Source organism: Onychostruthus taczanowskii, unplaced genomic scaffold, assembly GCF_017590055.1.
Source record: "Onychostruthus taczanowskii isolate IOZ18803 unplaced genomic scaffold, ASM1759005v1 scaffold10, whole genome shotgun sequence".
Lineage (NCBI taxonomy): Eukaryota > Metazoa > Chordata > Aves > Passeriformes > Passeridae > Onychostruthus > Onychostruthus taczanowskii.
This window is the reverse complement of record NW_024496526.1, coordinates 4,089,107-4,109,153: the sequence shown is the minus strand read 5'-3', so window position 1 is coordinate 4,109,153 and position 20,047 is coordinate 4,089,107. Positions and strand designations below refer to the sequence as shown.

General features: G+C 45.2%; 1 protein-coding gene across 13 annotated transcripts in view; it reads right to left on the bottom strand.

Annotated features, from left to right (window-relative positions):
* Nucleotides 1-19,370, bottom strand: part of BIN1 (bridging integrator 1) — a 91,597-nt gene extending 72,227 nt beyond the window's left edge. For 4 of the 13 annotated variants that reach the window (XM_041408294.1, XM_041408272.1, XM_041408313.1 and 1 more), the window contains exon 1: nt 19,188-19,369. In XM_041408294.1, the coding sequence (XP_041264228.1) occupies nt 19,188-19,271 (84 nt within the window). In that variant the 5' untranslated portion in view covers nt 19,272-19,369. Of the gene's footprint in view, nt 1-19,187 lie in introns of all 13 variants that reach the window. The other 9 variants (XM_041408263.1, XM_041408323.1, XM_041408282.1 and 6 more) reach the window with 4 other exon arrangements.
* Nucleotides 19,371-20,047: the final 677 nt, after the last annotated feature.

Genomic DNA, 20,047 nt, shown 5'->3' with positions numbered 1-20,047 from the left:
TTATGCCCTCTTGTAAACCATTGGCACAGTGTTTTTACTAAGTCACACCAGTGAGGGTGCATTTTGGGCTAAAGGACTAGAAAGGCTGGGCTGTTTCAGCAGAATGTCCCCTGTTTCTAGCAGCCTGGAAAGCACCAAGCTTTAGACTTGCTAAACTTGTATTTCAACACTAACAATTTCCCACTCATTCCTAAAGAGGGAGAATCACTGCCAAGCCTTTTTCTTTTTCAAGATAAGATGCTGAATTCCAGTCTCAGCATTTCAAGTTTTTTTAAACTCTTAATTATACAGGGGAGATGCAGATAAGTCAGACACAATTGGAGACAAACCCATTCAAATTCAGTGGTTTAGGAACTAGTTTCTTGACTGAAAACTTTGGCTTTGCTCACCAAGAGTAATTTCCAAACCTCAATATTTACATACCTTCTATAACACTTGAAGTTCTCACTGAGATTCAAGTGTTCAGGGAGAAAAAAAAAAGTGTGAATCTACTGTTCTAAGCAACCTAGAGTATGACCCAATATTATGGAGACAAAACTGCAATGGCAAAGCTCCAAACCAACTTTACCACATATCTTCACAGTTCACATAACTTCTGGGGTAGGTTTTGCTGTCCACTCAGGACAAACCTCCCAAGAAAATGAGTGCTAGGTTTCTGAGACTTCATGACTATCAGATTTTTAAAGAGACACCATCTAAACTATTACAAAATTATTTTTATATCTAAACTGGTTTCAAAATTATGTAGCTTTTTGAGACAGTTTCTCAGGCTGATGAGACCACTCTGCCATTGTGGTAGCTACTCTCAGCATGAACTTCAGAAAGCAGTTAAGAGCTTAAAATGACTGTATATTGCCCAAATCACTAATTAAAATTCTGAATTAAAGAAGGGCCAATGTACCTTGTAATGTTATTTCCTCAGTAAGAACCAGAGCCCTATTATTAAATGCAGGCTAGGATCAAAGAGGCAGCCCCATCTGGGTTCTGGTCTGATTGCACAGCTGCCACAGGCAAAGGTTGAGGATGATGGGAAGAGAAAGAAAAAACAGAACAAGGTGGATCTAGATCAACAACTAAATAGATGTTACTGTGGAACACCTAAGACAGAAGTCTTAACTTGGAAGAAGAAGGGTCACCTGTGTTTTGGCTGGTCCATGATTAGAGGACAGAAAGCTCTGAGGAGTTGTTTGATGCGACAGCTTCAGGTTTTCCAAGAGCAGGAAAACACAGTCAAAGCAGGGCACACTTTCTGACACCAAAAGGAAGCTGGGAGCACAGACAGGCTCCCAGGGCTTCCCTTGGAGCTCTCTGGGGAAAGCCCTCCTCAGTAGCTGAGGAGGGTATCCCCTCCTTAAGCACTTGGCTGCCTGCCACCTGTGGACATGGCTGGGGATTACCATGAGGGATTGGAAGGAAGGTGGAATTGCAAGTAGGAACTTGAACGATGCACAGCTGATGCTACCTAGGCCTTAGGTGCTTTGCTAAGTAGATGAAAAGAAGAAATAAACGCAGAATCAGAGCTGATCACCAGTTTCTTGTGAAGGGGAGTATCCAGCTGCAGCTATTTTTTCCGCATGCACCTGCAGGCAAGTGTAAAATGCTTGGACATCTTCCTGTGAAACAAACACAGAACCTTCTTCTGTATCAAAAGAAACAAGCACATCACACAACAGCACTGGTACTGCCCCAGTGCAGGCACAAAATACTTTCTTTCTCATCTCTGACTTCAGAACAGGGACACAAATAAACCAAAGATGCTCGCTGAAAGCAGGGAGTCTGTCTCTGCCAATCTTCACCAGCACAGACAACACAAACCCAGAACACTTCTGCTGCAGAGAGCAGGGCAGTGTCCCCCACACCACAGCAGCACTGCCAGGAGGAGAGCAGGCTATGTGCAAAGGCTCGGCACACACGTGTGTTCAAAGAGTTTTTTCACCCCAACACAGAAACACTTCCTCTTCATTGTTTGAAGATGTCAGAATGAGACTTCTAGAGAAAAAGTTAACTTGGCTACAGCTGTACAAGGAGTACACAACAGCGCTACAAAATAACCCTAAATTACGTGTAGGTCAATAATAAACAGTAACATTTATTACAGAAGGAATGGAGAAACTGTCACAGTTCCCTTCAAACACAAAAATCTGAACTGAAAGACTGCCTCTGTCAGATGCACTGTTCAGTTTTGTACTAACCATGGTGCCCTCATGCATCATTACCTTTCCTTTCTGTCACAGTGGGGCCAGTACTCTCACACAGCGTCTGGAGAAAGTGTATAAAAAAAATCAGGTGCTTAATTTAAGAATTCCAAGCATTTTCCCTTACCACTGCTGGGGCCATTGTGTATGGTAACACTACGTTCTTGCAAGATAAGATTTCTGTCGGGTAGACAAGTCCAGCTGGCTTCTTCAGCTACTGCTGAAGGAGATAAAGATGTTGATTACGTCCCTGGCTCTCTTTCAGCCTTCCGGCTTTTAAACACTGGGTAATGGTGAGGGCGGGACAAAAAACTGTTTACTTCTACAACCTTGAGTCAGCTTTGCATGGGCTACAGCTCAGCCACAGAGGAGTTTTCCTTCTAAAAACCAAGGGCATCAAGTAAAAAAAAAAAGTGAAAACCAGTCTAAAGGGTTCAAAAGAACATTCTCAGGTGGTCATTCTCAAAGTGAGATTTCCTGCTTGGGCAAGACAGGATTGAAGGATCCAGGACGCACAGATATTGGTCCCAAGATATACTAACACAGATAAATAAACACAGCTACTCCAACCCTTCTCCTTTTTTTCCTGCACCCACGTGTTACTAGCCAGAACTAGTTCTGAAACCCAAAGAAACGAGTTGCACTGGTGCAACATGCCCCAAGGACTAAGCACAAGGACAGGGGAACTGCCTGACCTCACATCATCTCCTCCTCCTTCCCCCCTGCAAGACCCTCCCAGAGCAGTCACAGCTGACTGAACAAAGGATATCCTGACTTGTACTTTTCTTTTCTTTATAAAAATGGCAAAACCAATCCAAGCACGACTGATGACTAGAAGGAACACTAGAGAGAATGATAGCAACAAACAGAAAGGAGATCAATGGGTTTTAGTAAGGAAGCTGTAGAGCCAGACAGCAAAGGCAGCAGAAAGCACTACATATGAATTTTCATCTCTCAGCCTGCTACCACGAGAACAGATTCTGTTTTCATACATTTTCATCATGTTTCCAACCACTTGTTAACATCCCTGCTTATCCTGGCCACAGTTTCAGGATAACCCACTAAAAATCTGTCTGGGTTGGTCCAGGCACATGGGGTTAGAGTAGAGGGGCTACCATCACTACTAGAGACAATATTCTGTGAATAAAAATATCTTCAGAAGGTCACTATAGTCAGAAGACTAAGGGAGGCAGCAGCAGGAGGAAGAAATTAAAGAGTTTGTCTCAACACACACCCTTCTTTTCCACAATTTAATCTTCCATCATCTAGAGACTCCATACAAGTGAGTGCTTTAAGCAGGGCACAGGAGTCTGCACATCTTTCAGACCTCAGGTTTTCCCTTTTTGCATCTTCCCCAATAGCTTCACCAAAGAAAAAATCTTAGGGATGGGAGGAAGGCATGGGGTGAGGGGGCACAGGTCAGGGAGGGAACAGGAAGGACTTAGGATCTATGAACAGCCCATCACTGATAACCAACCCGACAGCAACAGACCAGAGCAAATGAACAATGCTCTCTGCTTGAACAGCCTTCCCTCCAACTACAACCCTACTTTTAAAAAAAAAAAAAAAAAAGAAAGGGATATCGCTCGAGTATTTTGATTTTCCATGTGGGAGGGAGCTGATTTTTACATTACAAAGTCATGTCTTCATCCCACAGATCCATCAACAGCTCAAGCAAGAACACAGGAGGAAGCTCCAAAGGCAGCAGGTTCCAAACATGACAATTTCACCTCCAAAAACAAGTACCTGTTTCATCTGATGAGGAAAAATAAAGCCTTTTTTTTCTGTTCTCCGTTGCATGAAACAAGCAATTAGTCATCCCTTAAAAAGGACACCTGGTTCCTTCTTCAGCACCAGGAGACAAAAAAACACAGGAATCATTCTTTTTTTCCCTGGCCTCTTCAACCCTTGCCCCTACTCGTTCTGGCTAAAACTATCCTTTCAAGGCTTTTGATACCCTTCCATACCTACAGCATGACTGGCTTTGGGCCCACGCCATCCCTGGGCTCCAAGAATGCCCTGCAGGGCTCCTCCCTGAACACAGAGGCCAGCTGTCCCTTTCCTTCCCACTGCCACCACTGCAGCCTGGCAGGCACACACTGCAGGCTCTCAAGGAGCGCTTTCTTTCCAAGGCCTGCCACTCCACTGTCCCATCCTGGTTTTCGTTAACAGCTCCATTCATGATGGTGAAACCTTAACTCCCCCGGGCAGCCAAGCTGTGCTGCTGTTCCCTGCAGCCTGTGGGGCCCAGGTGTGTGTCTGCAGGGCTGTGCGGCCAGGCACAGGGCACGGGGCACAGGCAGCCTCTGCCAAGGGCAGCAGTGGGGTCAAGAACCTGTTCAAGAGAGGACTCAGCCCCCACCACCACCTGCTGCAGAAAAACAAGGCAGACCATCACACTCTAGGGATTTCTTTGGCAATCCCTTTCTTTCCTGTCCTTCTGAAGTAGCACTTGTTTTAGATACCAGCTGGCACTAGGGCCATTTCCCCTAAAGCAAAAAGCCTCATTTCCTCCCCTGGAAGCCCCACTCCAGCCCTCACTCTCTCCTGTTCTTCATTACGCCTGGTGCAGCTGGACCCTGTATTTCTATTCAGCTCCCTCAAACACATTTGTTCCTTTCACACAATCACATCTCCTGTGACAAGGAGAACATATCCATTCCCTTCCTCAAGCAGCCTGTGCAACTCCCAACAGTGCGCTGCTCTCAGACACTGAACATTAAAAGGTTTCTGATGGCCAGCTCACTCCTTCATCCCCTTCTGCCCATCCTCCTCCTGAGCCCACCACAGACACAGACAGCTCCTCACCAAGCCTGCCCACTCACGGATGGCAGAGCATCCAACTTCCTCCCATTTGAGATCCTGCCATCCCACCAGGAAGGACTCTGCTCCTTACTCCATGGGAGAGGGCTGGAGCTAGGAAAGAGGTTTCAGAGCAATTCCAGCTTAGTTTCCAAGATCTGGCAGGGCAGAAGGACCTTTTATTTTTCCCTGGTTTATTCCAGAAGACTTTACTGGGTGCCTCAAACATCACCACAACTCACTGGAGACAGTTTTAATGACACAACTTCCCAAACCTTACTATCCGTCTCCTCAAGTTCTTCAGGGCAGAGCTGCTTTTTGATTGACTTTTTTCCCAAGCAGACTGCACTGTTCTGCTGACAAGTCTGCCAGCTCAAATTCACCTCCTGAACACCTCTCCCTTCCTTCCTTCCCCAAGTATCCATTAACTCCCATTAATCCACCCTCCTGGATAATCAGAGTAATGCTCTTTAAACACAGGGGAAAGCCACTCTCTGTCTGCAGGTTGTGTTAGAGGGCATGGTGACCCTGCAGGTACCATGACTGAGAATATTATGTTCCAGAGCCTCCAAATAATCCATTTATGGAGAGGGATTCCCAGAACAGGACATGAGTACTGCAGAAAAGGCACTTTTGCTGAGTCTCCTGGCATACTCAAATACATCTGCCTAAAGAGCAACTTACTACAGTCCTAAAACAAAGTGTTCCCTCCCCTCCTCCAACCCCCCTGGACAACATCTCATCTAATTTAAGAGTGGCACTGGATGAATCATTTCTGTCTGCATGAAAGAAAATCATCTTGAGAAGACCTGGCAGCACAATTTTCCCCTCCTTTTCTGATAAATTGTTCATGTCATTAGCATCCACACTATACAGAATTGTCAGAAAGTCAGGGCATAGGAACACCAAAGGAGAAGACACTGTGACTCTTCACCATCATAATAATCTGCTTTTCTGACTCCCTGACCTTGGAGCAGGAACTGAAAAGGAGGCTTTGGCACCCATTGCAGGAGAAACCAAACTGGCGCACCACGAAGCAGCAGAACTGGAAAGCTGCTGTTAGCACCTATCAAATACCTTGGAATTAAGGTGGCAGGGAACTGTAACATGATTTAATTCTCTCTTCTGTCCCATGAAAAGAGCCAGTTAGATTTCATTAGTTGGTGAGCTGTGTCCTCATCCCTCATTCCCCCTTCTGTGCAGTCACAGTCAGCTCAGCACGTGCATGAACTGGCTGGAAGGAGGGCAGGTTTCTCACCCATTCCTGCCAGCCTGAGGAGCTCAGACTCAGTGAATTCATCAAACAAGGATAAAGGCAAAGTTTTTCATCCAACAGTAAAAATTGATTTTTTGCTGCCACTTAATATTACAAACAAACCAAAACAAAGGTTATGACATTAACATTAAGGATGTGGCTTCTTACATAAAAAACCCTCAAGTGACTTTCAGAAGCGACTGAGATGTAGCACTAACCTCTGAAACTGCTCCAACAATAACAAAAATGCCAGTGCAAGTGGGAAACTGGCCCAACAGCACTGCAGCAAAAAGACAGCCTTGGAAATAGGTGAGCAGTAGTTGTTTGACCTAAACTGAAATCTGACTAGAAGCAAAGATCTATCCTAAAAGTCTGTATGTGCTGTTGTAAGAGAAAATTAATGCACCTTCTAGATGTCCAATATCAGCCTTTATGAGGATCACTCTTTCTCTAGAAAACAGCCATACTGACAGTTTAGGAAAACACAAGAACTGACCTCCAGGATTCAAGAGTTATTTTCCCCAAAGCAATCTACAGCATGTTTACAGAAAGATACAAACAAACCCCCCGGTTCTCCGGATGTTTTGCAAGCACTCTTTGCACATGGCCAGCCAGTTAAGAAGAAAGGTTCTTCTACCTACATAACCACAGGCTCAAATCAAGCATCTTCTCTCCACAGAGGGCATTTAGAAACAAGACAAAGCCTCGAGATGCTGAACTGGCTGGGGCCCCTGGTTTGCATCTAGTACTGACACAAATCCTGACATTCCAGGATTTTTTTATATTAAAATTTTAGTCCCTTCACGATGTTCAACATTTTAGGTTGTTTCTCCCTCCCCCTTCACCCACAGTGTTTGCAGTTTAGCTCCATTCGTCAGTCAGGTCTAAATTAAGTGATGCTACAGCAGGAGCGGGGCTGTGACAGACAGCATGGAAATGCAGTTCCCTGTCTCCCTGGCAGGATGCTCGGTCTCTGCAGTCACACTGTGCTTACACTCACACACTTGCAATGCAGTTCAGCGTCTGCCTAGCCCGAGGCCACCCAAGCACCTTCAAAAGCAGGCTCCTTTTCAAGGCTCCTCCTGCATTAGTTGATTTATCTTGTTACTCCTCTCTCTCTCATTTCTTTAGGTCATTTTGCATTATGCCTGCCCTGCAGGTACAGCCCAAGCACTGGGTTCATACTCAAGCATGAATTTAAGGGTTGGTTCTCTGTTATAACCAACATTATATAACAAACTGAAAAAGGAATTATTTCCCCCTTCTTTCTTTCTTAAATATATCAAGTTCCCAGCTCCCCATCCATCCCCAAATATTTGAATGATATGTCATGTTCCCTCCAGGTCTGACTCACTGTGTTATTTAGTGGACTTTTTTTTCCCCTTTCTATAAATGTACAAGCTTGCCTTGCTAAATAAAAGCTTCTTAGGAAAAAAAGTATTGGGTTTTATTTATTTATCTTTTCCTGTTCTTTACAGATTTTAATAGTTAAAAAGAAAGCACAGATAGTTCCCTCTTCCATCCTTTATTCTTCACACACACACACACCCCATTTATCTTTAAAGACATGAAAATGTCCTGCTTTTTCACCACCCAAGCTTTTGAGAATAAAAACAAATCCTGGCAAACGTGATTTAAACTCCACTTCCAATTTTTTCCTCATCTATTTTACAGCCTTCAGTCAGGAGTTTCAGAGAGTCAAAAGATAAGCTAAAGAGAGCATAAAATTAAGAAGTTGGGTGCTAGCTACAGGTCTAGTTGACCTGAGCTGTGACAGAGGCAAAGCTCAGGCACCATCCCACTGCCCTGTGGATTGCTTGTCTTTTCTCTGTTCCCACACTTTTTGCTGCCCTCTAGTCCCCCATCCAGAACTTACCATCAAATGTACCTATGAGAGAAGAGATTTGAAAGAAAAACAGGTAAAGCAGCACAACCAGAGGGTTGATAATGGAGCAGCAGAATGCAGAATAGAGGAGGAAAAGGTGCAGCTAGAGATGACACATCTCAGTGGCAGAGGTGGTTTAACAGTGATGTGAAACAGCTGCCCCAGCAGGAGTAGCTGGGTCAGTTTAAACTCCAGTCTGTAAAGGCAAGACTTGATTTAAGGCAGGCAGATGGAGACACATGGAAAGTGCTCCAGCAGCAGAAGACAGGGCAGCAAGATAACTACTCAGAAGTGGTCACTTCTCCCACCAGAACAAACCCAACGCCAGAAGCAGACACCTGCCTCAAGAAGTGTGGGAGATTAAGAATCTTAAAAGCTTAAGCCAGAGTTTTCAGACTTTGAATGCTTTAGTCTTGACACCTTAAGCAGATGGCCCAATTCCTGAGGGGCTGAAAACACAGCTCCAGCAGGAGACACAGGTTCTGTCAGGGTCAGCCTCAGTCTGTCATGTCTGGGGTGCCAAACTGCACACAGGCACCACTCTGCCATCACTCTGCCACAGAGACAGACCACCGACCCCTCAGGTCCTGGGTGTGCTGGTGACACCACCACGTGCAGTCAAATTCGTAACTTTGGGGGCAATTTTTTTCTCCTTGGTTTGCTCTTATTCAAAGCAGGCAGCTAAAAACACTGCACTCCCAAGTTCATGCTATTCAACAAAGCAGAAACTGGAGAGAATATGTATTTATCAATGCCCTGAAAATAAAGGAGGAAGACCTTTCAGTCTCGAGAAAGCAGGTAAATTTCCACCCTCCCTTCTGTCTGCCCCAGCTTTAAACAGACACCCAACAGAGGCCAAAAAAGTGGCACAACTGTGGAGCTAGATAGTCACTACATCATAGCTCTGCAGTTAATAAAGCCAAATGGCATCATTTAATTCAGCTGGCATCAATGTGACATTCCAGACAACAGGACTTCAGCAACATCAATGTCTATTACTTGAGCAGGCATTTAATGTAGCTTAATTAAGCCCTATCTATAGCCAACAGTAACACTAGCAAGAGGAATAGATAGTATAAATAGCGTTGTTTGCACAAATTCCCCTTCTCAATTCCTCTGCCTCCTCCTCTGCAACACTCATTTTAAATGCTGATACTTTTGCAAGAAGTATTTTTATTTTTACACAGGCCCTGATGCAAAATGAAGCAACCAAATCAGGAAAAAACATAAAAGGCATTTGAGGCCATGACTGAGCTGGAGAAAGAGATAAAGGAGCAGGTGCATGCTAGGAGGGTGGGGGCCAAAGAGCTCTTACAAGGCAAAACAATGCTAGAGGGGGACTCCAGAAGGGACAGGCTGGATGCAGAGCCCTTGAGAGGCCAGTAAAGCTCCTCCACAGGTTCACAACCACCTTGCTGAAGAACAATGAGAGTTTCTCAAGCGAAGGACAGATTTGGAACACGTGGCACACACAGTGGGGCACAGGAAAGACATGGGCATCTGGATCAGCTACTGCAATTCCCTGAGCTGGAAGCTGATAGCTGCAAGGGATAAGCCATGGGGAATTTAGGAACAGTGCCCTCCAGAGCCAGGCTGAGCTACAGAATGTGGTTTGTCCCATCAAAGTGTGAACATGTGGATCAACAGAAGATCAACTCTTGGCTCTTCCCTAGCAGCTTTTGAACAACTCCTCTCCTTTTCACCCAAGAGGACTGCCTTTCCTCCAGCAGAGATGAAGGACAAGGAACAGCAAGTTAGAGAGCCAGGCTTGATGAGGCAAGGCAAGGCAAGTCCTCTGGCTGTGAATGAGTGTTAAGTCCATCAGCTTCTTTGCCAGAGCACTTGTTAAGAATCTGCACCACGCTGGTTTTGGAGAGGAAAATCACCATGAAGTGCTCCCCAAAGAGCCTCCTCAAAAATGAAGGCCTCAGCTGGAGACTCAGGACTGCAGCTCAGGAGACATTCCAGCTAAAACACCCCAGCTCCAAGCCACCTTCACCCAGCATGACAAAGCAGCTCTTCTAACCTACTACATCCACAGCCTCGTGGTAAGGGCATCCAGCCCTGATAACACACACTTCCTCCCTGAATTATTTATGGCCACCAAGGGTCATGGAATAAGGAGAGCAAAAGCCTCCAGCTTGGCAAAAAGTTCTAGTCTGGCAACTGACTCGGATATCCATTCAGAAAGCAGTCCCAGACCTTGAGCAATTGGGTGCAGCACACCATTCCAGAGCTCTGTGATTGATGGATCACGTCACCCCCCTGACCCCCACCACAGTCAGGCGTCCAAACCCCACTGTCCCAGCCCTGCACATAAACTGCTCTTCCTCACCAAAGAAAGAATCTCTTTTTCCACTTTCTTCAGCTATTTTCACAAAAATTTTACTGCTTGAAAACCGTCCTGAACCTTTGCCTACAAAACCATCCATATCAAACTTCTTCAAAAATATCTAAAACCCCTTTTATATCTTTTGGAATACACTTTTACTGAAACAAACCAGAATCATCTTTACTAACTGAGACTGTCCAATATTCATATTGGAACTGTTTCAGAATAAGAAGAAATGGCCTTTTTTGGCAATACATAATGCAATCACACTGCAGATACTAACAAATAATCATACTGACTGCATGCACGATGTAGGAAACATTATCAGAGTGACTACATCCTTTTAATAGCTCAAGTTTGTTAACACACAATTAAGCTTGGCCTTTCACAATGGCTGTCCAGTCTAAACAGACCAAAAGAAAGAAAAATCCCTAGTATACTTCTACTACAGAGGTCAGTGCAATGCACTGAATAATGGCCATTTCACTCCTCTGCTGAGGAAACTGTACCTTAAGGAATGTTTCAGTCAGAACCCAAGCGTATTTCTCCACCTGAATGATTTTACACTCTCCTTGAGCAATGTTCCTCTTATGGAAGCTGCCATCTCTCTCAACAGAATTTTGCCAAAAACATATTTTCAAGCAACCTTTGAAATATGCCGTCCCTCAGTACAATAACTCAAACCGCTTTTGTGCCTCGTGTGTCAGACTCAACACTTGGACCAAGAGGTCATGTTGCACCCACAGTGGGGAAAGACAGTAGCTCTCCAAGACAACACTTTACTGCCAGAAAATTCAAAATTAATGAGCTGAGCGTTCAAATTCCAGGAAAGGAATTTCCTGCATTTTTTAAAGCATACTCTTTTTTTCCCCTCAAGATTTTGCCCATTTTTTCCCCACAATGACTGTAGAAGTAGGAATAAGGAAATAAGGTTGGTCCTTCCACGCTCAAGACTCATAGAGCTGGCAGGATCAAGATTTAAGTAGCTACAACAGTTTAGAGGAATTGTTAACTTCACCTACAAGGGTACTGAAGAGCTACAAGACCAGCATATCTGTTCAATAAAAAGATGTGGAGATCTACATTTTCTTCAGATGTCATTCTTCATACCTCCTCAGTATAAGTTTGCATCTGTTGCTGGCACCATTCCAAGTAAATCCAATGGGAAGAATTGCTATTTCACTCTGCAAATACCATCCAACTCAGTTCTGAGTCGGTTAAGTCACACATTATTGTTCCTGGCCTGATAAAATGTACAATCAAGCCAAGTAGTACACAGGGAAAAAAACCCCAAGGCGTAAACACTTTTAGCTGTGTTTGCAAATACTGTAGTTTCTGTACCATTTAAGTTCCTTTTCCATCCCTGCTGGCAAACAAGCATTCAGCTCTGTCTAATACAGTTCCAAAGCAGAGTATTAGCAATCACCCAGTGAAAAATATTTGCACTTCAGCTGTATCAACCTCTAATCTCCCTCCTGAAGAGCTAACTTTGAGAAGAACTGAGAAACTAATGTGGCTCTTAAACCAAGTTCAAAAAAAAGTTCTAAACCTGTTTGAAATAAACAAACCAAATACGATCAATGCAGAATTACCAGGAAAAAAAAATTCCAGAACAGGTTACCAGCTTTCTGAAACTGCCTGTCAAATCCTTGCAGAGAGGGCAGCACTTCTGCATGTCAAGAGATTAAATACAGCCCATGGTTTTCACATGGGGATTAGCTGCTGTTAAGTGCTGCTTTCTCCTTACTGGTGAAGTTTGCACTCTCCATCCTGCCTGGCAGCCTATATTAAGAACACACTGCCACCCAGACTTCTTCTTTCTTGTAAAGAATGGGACAGAAAGAAAGGCAACACTGTCTGGCTTTCAGGACTCTCCCAACAGCACTTCTGTGGAACTGCTGACTTTCAGAAACTTCACCCTCCCAGCCACAGGTTTGAGTAAAGCTCACTCCAGCCCAGCCTAAACAGCAGAAAATTCTATGTTGCACATGTGTACTAGCAGAGATCTGAGCAAACACAGTACCTATTTCTCATTTCGTAAAGTTGCTTCACAGCGATTCTGTGAGACCTCCATCTGCGCCTGTGAATGCCCCAAACTCTGGGTTCTACATTTGTCACAAAATGCAATTCCCTTCTCTGGCAAACCCTTCCTGAATGCATGCTCCCAACATAACAAAGGAGAAACCCAGAAGAAAAAAAAAAATTGGAGAGAAAAAGGGAGAATAAATTAAACAACTGGCACAACTTCAGCAGGTTGAAGAATTTCTATTCCCTTCTGTTCCTTCACATCACAAATATAAAGAGAACTACAGATCTACAGAGAGGTACTTTCTGAGTAGCAGCTAAGAAACAAAACCGTGCAAGCAAGTCGGCATGATGAAAATATAACCAAAAAAAAAAAAAAAAACACAACAACCCACCACATCAATCCTATCTTCTGCTAATAAATACACTTCAAGTTTTTCTCCAGGAATGTGGCACAGGACCTACCCTGCAGTACTTGCCAGCTTCGTGAAGATCAAACAGCTTCAGAGGCTAGGAGAGTGCCCAGGGAAACCTGAACAGTCTGAGGTCTACCAGCCACTTGGATGCACCTGCTGAGAAGACACCTGACAAGATTTATTCATCCCCTGTGCCACTGCCAAGAGCTCAGGCAAATTTGCAGGGGTTCCCCTCTCCTGTTCTGACAGTATTAAGTACTCAACTAATACCATATTTAAAATTGATTTTGACTAGCAAGAAAATGGAAATTACTTTATTCTCTCTCCCAACCCCTTCCTGTGAGAGATGTCCCCTTTTAGCTCAGCAGTAGGGATGCCAGAATGATACAGGTTTGGTGGCACTCATGCATTCAATATTGAAGTTGCTGGAGAAACCCAAATACACAGTCCCTCAAGAGAAGGCTAAAACACAGCCTGAAGTCAGAATGGACCTTTTTGCAGTATTCTACCTGTCAGCAGTGCTTTATTCATATTTTAATGTTTGTTCCCATCTCACTGCTCTGGGGTAGAGAATGCACAGTCTCCTGGTCAACATGAACACAGTCTTACCCCCATTAGAAGCTGCTGGTCTGCACACCCTAAATGGGCCAGCCCACATAGGGGGCTGAGCTGTGGCCAGCTCAAGGGTGACAGACCTGCCTGTTCCACTTGGCAAATTGAAGCTGGCTTTGTGATCACGTCAGGGTGCCAGCACAGAACTTCTGGGAAGACAGGCTGACCCCTCTGTGCACAGGTAGGCAGCCAGGACTGGAAGATGATACTTGCAAAGCTGCAGAACTTGCACCACGGGCAGCTCAGGTGTCTGGTGAGCATTGCAACAGCAGAAAAAAAAATAGCCACTCTAATACCTGTTAACCTGAGGGACCCTCTTGTCATTCCAAATGTTTCTAGATCCAGAGCTTTATTATACATTTGATCACAAGCAACAGGGTCTTGTGTCTCTGTCTAAAGAGCCATGAACAAAGGAAAACTTGTGTTACTCCCAAAGGCCCTAGTCCAGTGAGATGCTGAACATCCCAGGCTGCATCCAGCTTTCCCCAATGGCTTGGCTACAGCCACATCATTTGCTAATCACGTGTGAAGAGCAATCATGATGTTGGAAAGAAAACAAACATCTGTGCCTGGAAATACAAACCTTGCCTAACAGCATGCAGGATGGAGGGAGAGGCCAGACAAGCTTTGATCTCCCCCCCTAAGAGATGAGGTCTGTAACACGCTGTATGGCCTGGAGCCTCTTTAAAATCCACAGAGAAAAGAGATCTTCCAGATCCTGCCTCATAAACCTGATCTCACAAGAACTGTACTGAAGATGACTGTTTGCAAGACTAGAACTTAAAGGGAAGATAAAGTGACAAGGAACAGGGTTGGGCCTTCTCCAATCAGAAAATTCATCCATCCATGAGATTCTGCTTCATATAACAAATCTGTTGCAAATAGGGCAGGCAGAAGGGCACCTTCAGCACAGCACTGTAAGTGCCCTGCCAATCAAACCATTCCATGAGCAAGGGGACATGTGGAACCCGGTTTCCTATTTCACCTCCTCCCTGTACCATGCAGATTATCTGATACCAGTAATACAGTCTGAGCTCATACTGGAATCATCTGAACGTTAGGAGCATTAATTCAGATCTCCCTGCTGTATCCAGTGCCTGTTTTCCAGCAACCTTTAGGCACAAAGTACCTTTGAGATCTACCCATCCCCTAAGCCCTGCATTCTTAAGAAAGCAGGCTAAGAGACAAAGTAAAAAGCCCTGCCTTTGTCATCTGGGGAGTCCCCCAGAAAAAAAAACAAAACCTCAATTCTCCTGCCAGATCAGTAGACAAACAATACTTGTAGCTCTTCAGGCTATTTGTTCTTCACTGGCACAACGAGGCAGACTGCCACCAAACCATCCTACCAAGGCAAGAAAAACCTATAGAAGTTTTGCAGAGACAGAAGCATCCTGAAAGGAAACCAACAAGGAACTTCTCTCAGGTAGGTAGATAGATTACTTCCCAATAAGAGAGCTTTCTGCATCTACGATTTTTATAGAAAGGCTCCCTCCCCACCTGCAGAGTTTCTACAGAGCACAGAGCCTCTGACAGGTGAATCCTGATCCTTAAATCTGCTTTAAGGTTCTTGGGTATTGCCCATTAGTACGGACTCTGACCTACTTCAAGAGGGCTGAAATTTTATTCCAGGTGTTCCTTCCTGCAATGCTCCACCTATTGGAGCTTGACTTAGAAGGAGAAAAAATGTCTTATCAGGGCAAATTCAAAATGCAAACCATGCCTCCTGCAAACCCAGTTCCACCCAAACCACAACCGGTGAGACCAAGACTACAGCCCAGCCTCCTGGTCTGTGCAGCCAGAGGCGAGCACGACTTTGTTCTGACAGATGGTTTAACCGGGAAAACTTCAAACACGTGTGGGCAAACATGAGTGGAATTAACAAAGCCAAGAACAGGAAAACAAAGTGACGTTTCATGGCAACACTGCAAACCACAGTCTGACTATACACAGCAGCCTATGACCTAAATGTGACCCCCTAACAAAAGGGAGTTTGGATGTCCAAACTAAACTCTGCCAGGTCCTGCGTGGAAAACAAATCTTCCCCTTTGGTTAGGGATGGAGAGGGAGAAAAGGGGATGCCTTGGTTTGTTGGCACATCAGATGAAAGTCATGACAAAATACAACAGTCTGTTCCTGTCACAGAACACAGACTCCTCATTTTGTCTAGTTTTATAACAAAAAGAGAGTGAGAGACCACCGCTAATATAGGATAACAACTTCCCACACTCAGTCTAAGTAAAAATAAGTTCACTCCTTTCTACTCCTCTCCACACAAAAAAAGCTCCCAAGGGGGAAAAAAAAATTAAATCAATCTTTCTTTCTGATGTCAACTTTAAAGTTCATCTCCTCAGATAAAGCTATTAATCTGCATGCAACTTAAATCAACAGTTGGTGCCCATACAGCCAATACCATCTTTCCACACTGATCCTCCACCTAACACACATAAGGAAATCAAAGAGCCTATCCTGTGACAAGGACCCTGCCAGCCAAGCTACTGAACCCCAACTCATTTGCTCCCCAAGCTCAGCTCCCTGCTGGAGCCCCACAGAGGAGTTACCATCACCCCAGGACTGCATCAAGTCACCAAGATGCTGTTTGGATGTGTTCAAAGCAGATGCAGGTAGACACATCCAGAAACAGGACATTATTAGAGGAAAATGGGAATTGTGGAAACTGGGGAGATTTTTAACATTAAGAAGTGTTAATATAAAACACAAACTTGAACCAAGATAATGGATTACAGACATAAAGAAAAAAAAAAAACTTCATAGCCACACTGGAAAAGTTTAAAAGAGCTGCAAACACCAGCCTCCCTCTGAGACACCACGACATTGGGGGCATTACATTTTTACTCATATTTAAGAAATTGAGCATTATGAAAAGTCCAGAGCTCAACATGTCAGTCTGAAAATCCTTCAGCTAAATTTAGGAGGAATAGATCATGATTTCCAGTCTAAATATCTTAATTACTTGAAAAAGGTGATAAGAGTTAAAAACAGTTGCATGAGTTCCCTCTGCAAGGTGTGTTGCTCTGGATAGCAGCATCAACTTATTTGATACATTTCACTGGGCAACTGGCAAATTATTGCCCAGAATTATACTTGAGGCTACCTCTGAGTAGAGATGGAGGTTAAATGTGTGTCCATCCCCTTTGTAAAAAGCAGTCGACCATTCCATCGTATATTTCCTGTGGGATTGCTCAAGTGTCTTCCAAAAATAGCCAACAGTTTTGCTGAAAAGCTCAAAACAAATAGCACTTCTGAAGGAATATCTTACATAGTTTACATAATAGGCATCTCAGAAGGGAAAAAAGGATGTATACAGTGTTTCAGCGTGAATTCTGCACTGAACAAAAAGACATCATTCTTTGCTCAGCACAAGGATGAAATTCACCAGGAAGAAAACTGCTGAGGTCAAAGCCTCAGGGCTCAAGTTAAGAGGGAGATATTCTCAAGGGAAGAACTTTTTTATCCTTGATTAAAAACAAAATGCAATATGGAAAAGGAAAAGTCAGCTTGTTTAAGCTTCAAAAAGGAAAAGTTCAACCCTAGCCAAATTATATTCACAAAAAATCTAACACATTTTTAAGTTGTTACCAGATCCACCTCTGCACACTTCTGCTTACCTTTTTTTTTAAATTAACACCTGGTCCTTATCTCCTAACCCACAGTTGACCCTTCCTGCTAAACACAGTATCTCAGTTTATAACTAAATACCACAAGTGTAGAGTGTCATAAGCACTGGTGCTTCCACATCACTTCATATTCAGCTGTATCTCTCCTCACAACCTGAAAGTTAACACTGACATATATTCCTCAGTGAAAGTCTGTCCTTTATGGGTAAAATACTGAATGCTTCACAAAAGATGCTACAGAGAATCCTGTAGCAGTATGAAGAGGCAAGTCAGATGATGAAGCAAACAATACCATTTTTTTTCTTTTTTGAGAGCCCAGAGATTAAAGTTGTACTGTTTGCATCAGGATAACAACAGCTGAAGGGTCTAAAATTTGTGTTAGCAAGTGCTTTGGGGTTGTTTTCCTTTTCTCCTTAGAGGAGAATAAGCTGTGCTTTTCTCTTCCCAAAAAGACAAACAACTGTTTTCAGATCGTGCAAATCACCTGCAATACCCAGCTAACTCTCGATTATTATTGTCATTCCCAGGTCCCCAAACACCACCAGGGCGTGAGCAAGGAAGTGAACTAGATCAACAGTTGACAGAAATTTGTGGAAAATCCTCCCTAGGAAAAGAACCTGTGTATGTTCGATAAGAGACAGGGCAGGGCCTGGCAGGACACACTTGGTTCCAGGCTGCACCACTAAATATAACAACTCCATCAGCAGGCCCAGGAGCTCAGCCTCTACCACCTACCCTAACACTAGCTACAAATATGGTTGCCATCTGGTGGCTAACACCGAATGAAGTTCAGCATCTGTGATGAGTTCAAGGTGGACCAGATTCCCTGTCCTGTCCCCTCTGGAACAACAGCAGGATAAAGAAAACCACAGATGTGGCCAAGCTCACTCTGTGAAGCCAGGACCTTGCTGCTGCACTTCCATTCTGGATCTGGTAGTCACTGGGGCTTTTTACAAGCAGTCAGACAAGTTCAAGGGATGCTCCTAGTCTCAGCAAGCGAGCTATAAGTAGTGGATGCAACATTAAATAAAAGTGGTTTGGGCTGCCATTCTGACCCAGCAGCGTTTTTGAGCAGTGTCAGAGATTGGTACAAGGCTCAGGCCAGCACTGCATTTAATCCCAACCCTCCTAGATTAAACCTAGCTGCTAAAGATAACTCCCAGGGAACACGAGCAGCAGTGGGCAGATCTGCTCGCCGCCCTCCCTCAAAGATGCACCAGTCCTTATTCAGTCAATGTCATCTCACAGCAAACCACTGAAAACCAAGACGAGCGTGCCTGCAATAAAAGCAGCTGATCAATGTCCCTGCGTAAAACGCCCGATAATCCCTACACAGGGCAGGCAGCTGGCATCAGATGCAGCATGCCAGAGAGATGAACAGGAAAAGTATCCATTGCATATTCCTGGCACCTTCTGCTGGCACTGGGTGGGCGGAGAGCAGCGAAAGGGCTCCCGGGATTCAAAAATGCCCCCCCTCTCCCAGCAGATCGGCACAATCTTTAAAGGCCGTATGGCTGAACCACCATTCCAAAGTGAGGAGCTCAAGGTCAGTCCGGCCAGCAGCGACCATCAGCGATGCTGCTGGAAGATAAGGGGGCAGCGTCCGTCTCCTTTCCCTCACCGTCTTTGAGGTTACTCATTTAGCGCTACAAAACGCAGAACCGCTCTCGAAAACGCTGCATAAAGCGCTAAAGCCTAGATGCCACATCCAAAGGTCTCCTCCTGCAGAGACAATAAGCATCTGCGGCTGCAAGCCAGGCGTGCGGCGCTCCGCGCTCCCCGCCGCTGCCGGCCGGAGCCGATGCCATGTTTCCGCAGGCGGACGGTGATCCCGCACCGCTCCAGCGGGGATACTCGGCATTCTCAGGATGCACAGGGGCCCCAGTTCCGCAGGCAGGGAAGGCAGCTGCCACCCCCCCGCTAGCACCCACTGCCACACGCATCCCCGCTCCGGGCAGGGCTGTCATCCCCGCTAGCCGCGGCCCCCGCTCCCAGCCCCGCATCCCGGGGATGCCCCCCTTCCTCCCTACCTTCTCCTGCGCCCGGGTCAGCTTCTTCTGGACGTTGCTGGCGATTTTCCCGGCCGTGACCCCCTTGCTGCCCAGCTCGGCCATCTTGCCTCCTCTTTTTAACGGGCTGCGAGCGACGGACCGGCAGGAAGGGGGGGAAAACCCGGCGGGCAGGCGATGGCCCCGGCCGTCACCGCCGCCTCCCGCCCGCCGGCCGCCTTTTAAAGGGAAAGCGCTGCCTTACAGGGACAGCGACGGGGGCCGGTGCTGGACGGATTTCCCCCACCCTGCCCTCTCCAGGTCCCCGCCGCTGCCCGTCCCAGAGGAAGGCAGCAGGGTGGGAAAGTCTGGGAAGCGTCGCAAGGGATTAGTTTTAGGTGGTGGGATGAGTTTGCTGCCGTCTCTCACCCCGCAGCAAAACGCCGCTCTTGTTTTAAGAGATCTGTGCCACTAATTGTGATCGCTGATTGTCCAAATTCATAGGGCAAGGGTACTTCCCAAATTATTCCTGGATCTTCACAAGCATAAAGGGGAAATTTAACTCCTTAAGGAAGGGGGCCTGGAAGTGAATCAAACACCTAATTTTTAAAAGGTGACATGAAATTTCAGAAGATTCCATCCTTTAATCATGGAATTATTAAGGTTGGAAAAGACTTCTCATGTAATGGAGTCCAACCATTACCCCAGCATCATTGTGTTCACCACTAAACTATACCCCAAAGTGCCAATTCCCCCACTCTTTGAATGCTGCCAGGCATGGTGATTTTACCATATCCCTAGACAGCATATTTCAATGCCTGACCACCCTTTCAGTAAAGAAATTTTTCCCAGTATCCAATCTAAACCTCCCACAGCGCATCCTGAAGCCATTTCTGCTAGTT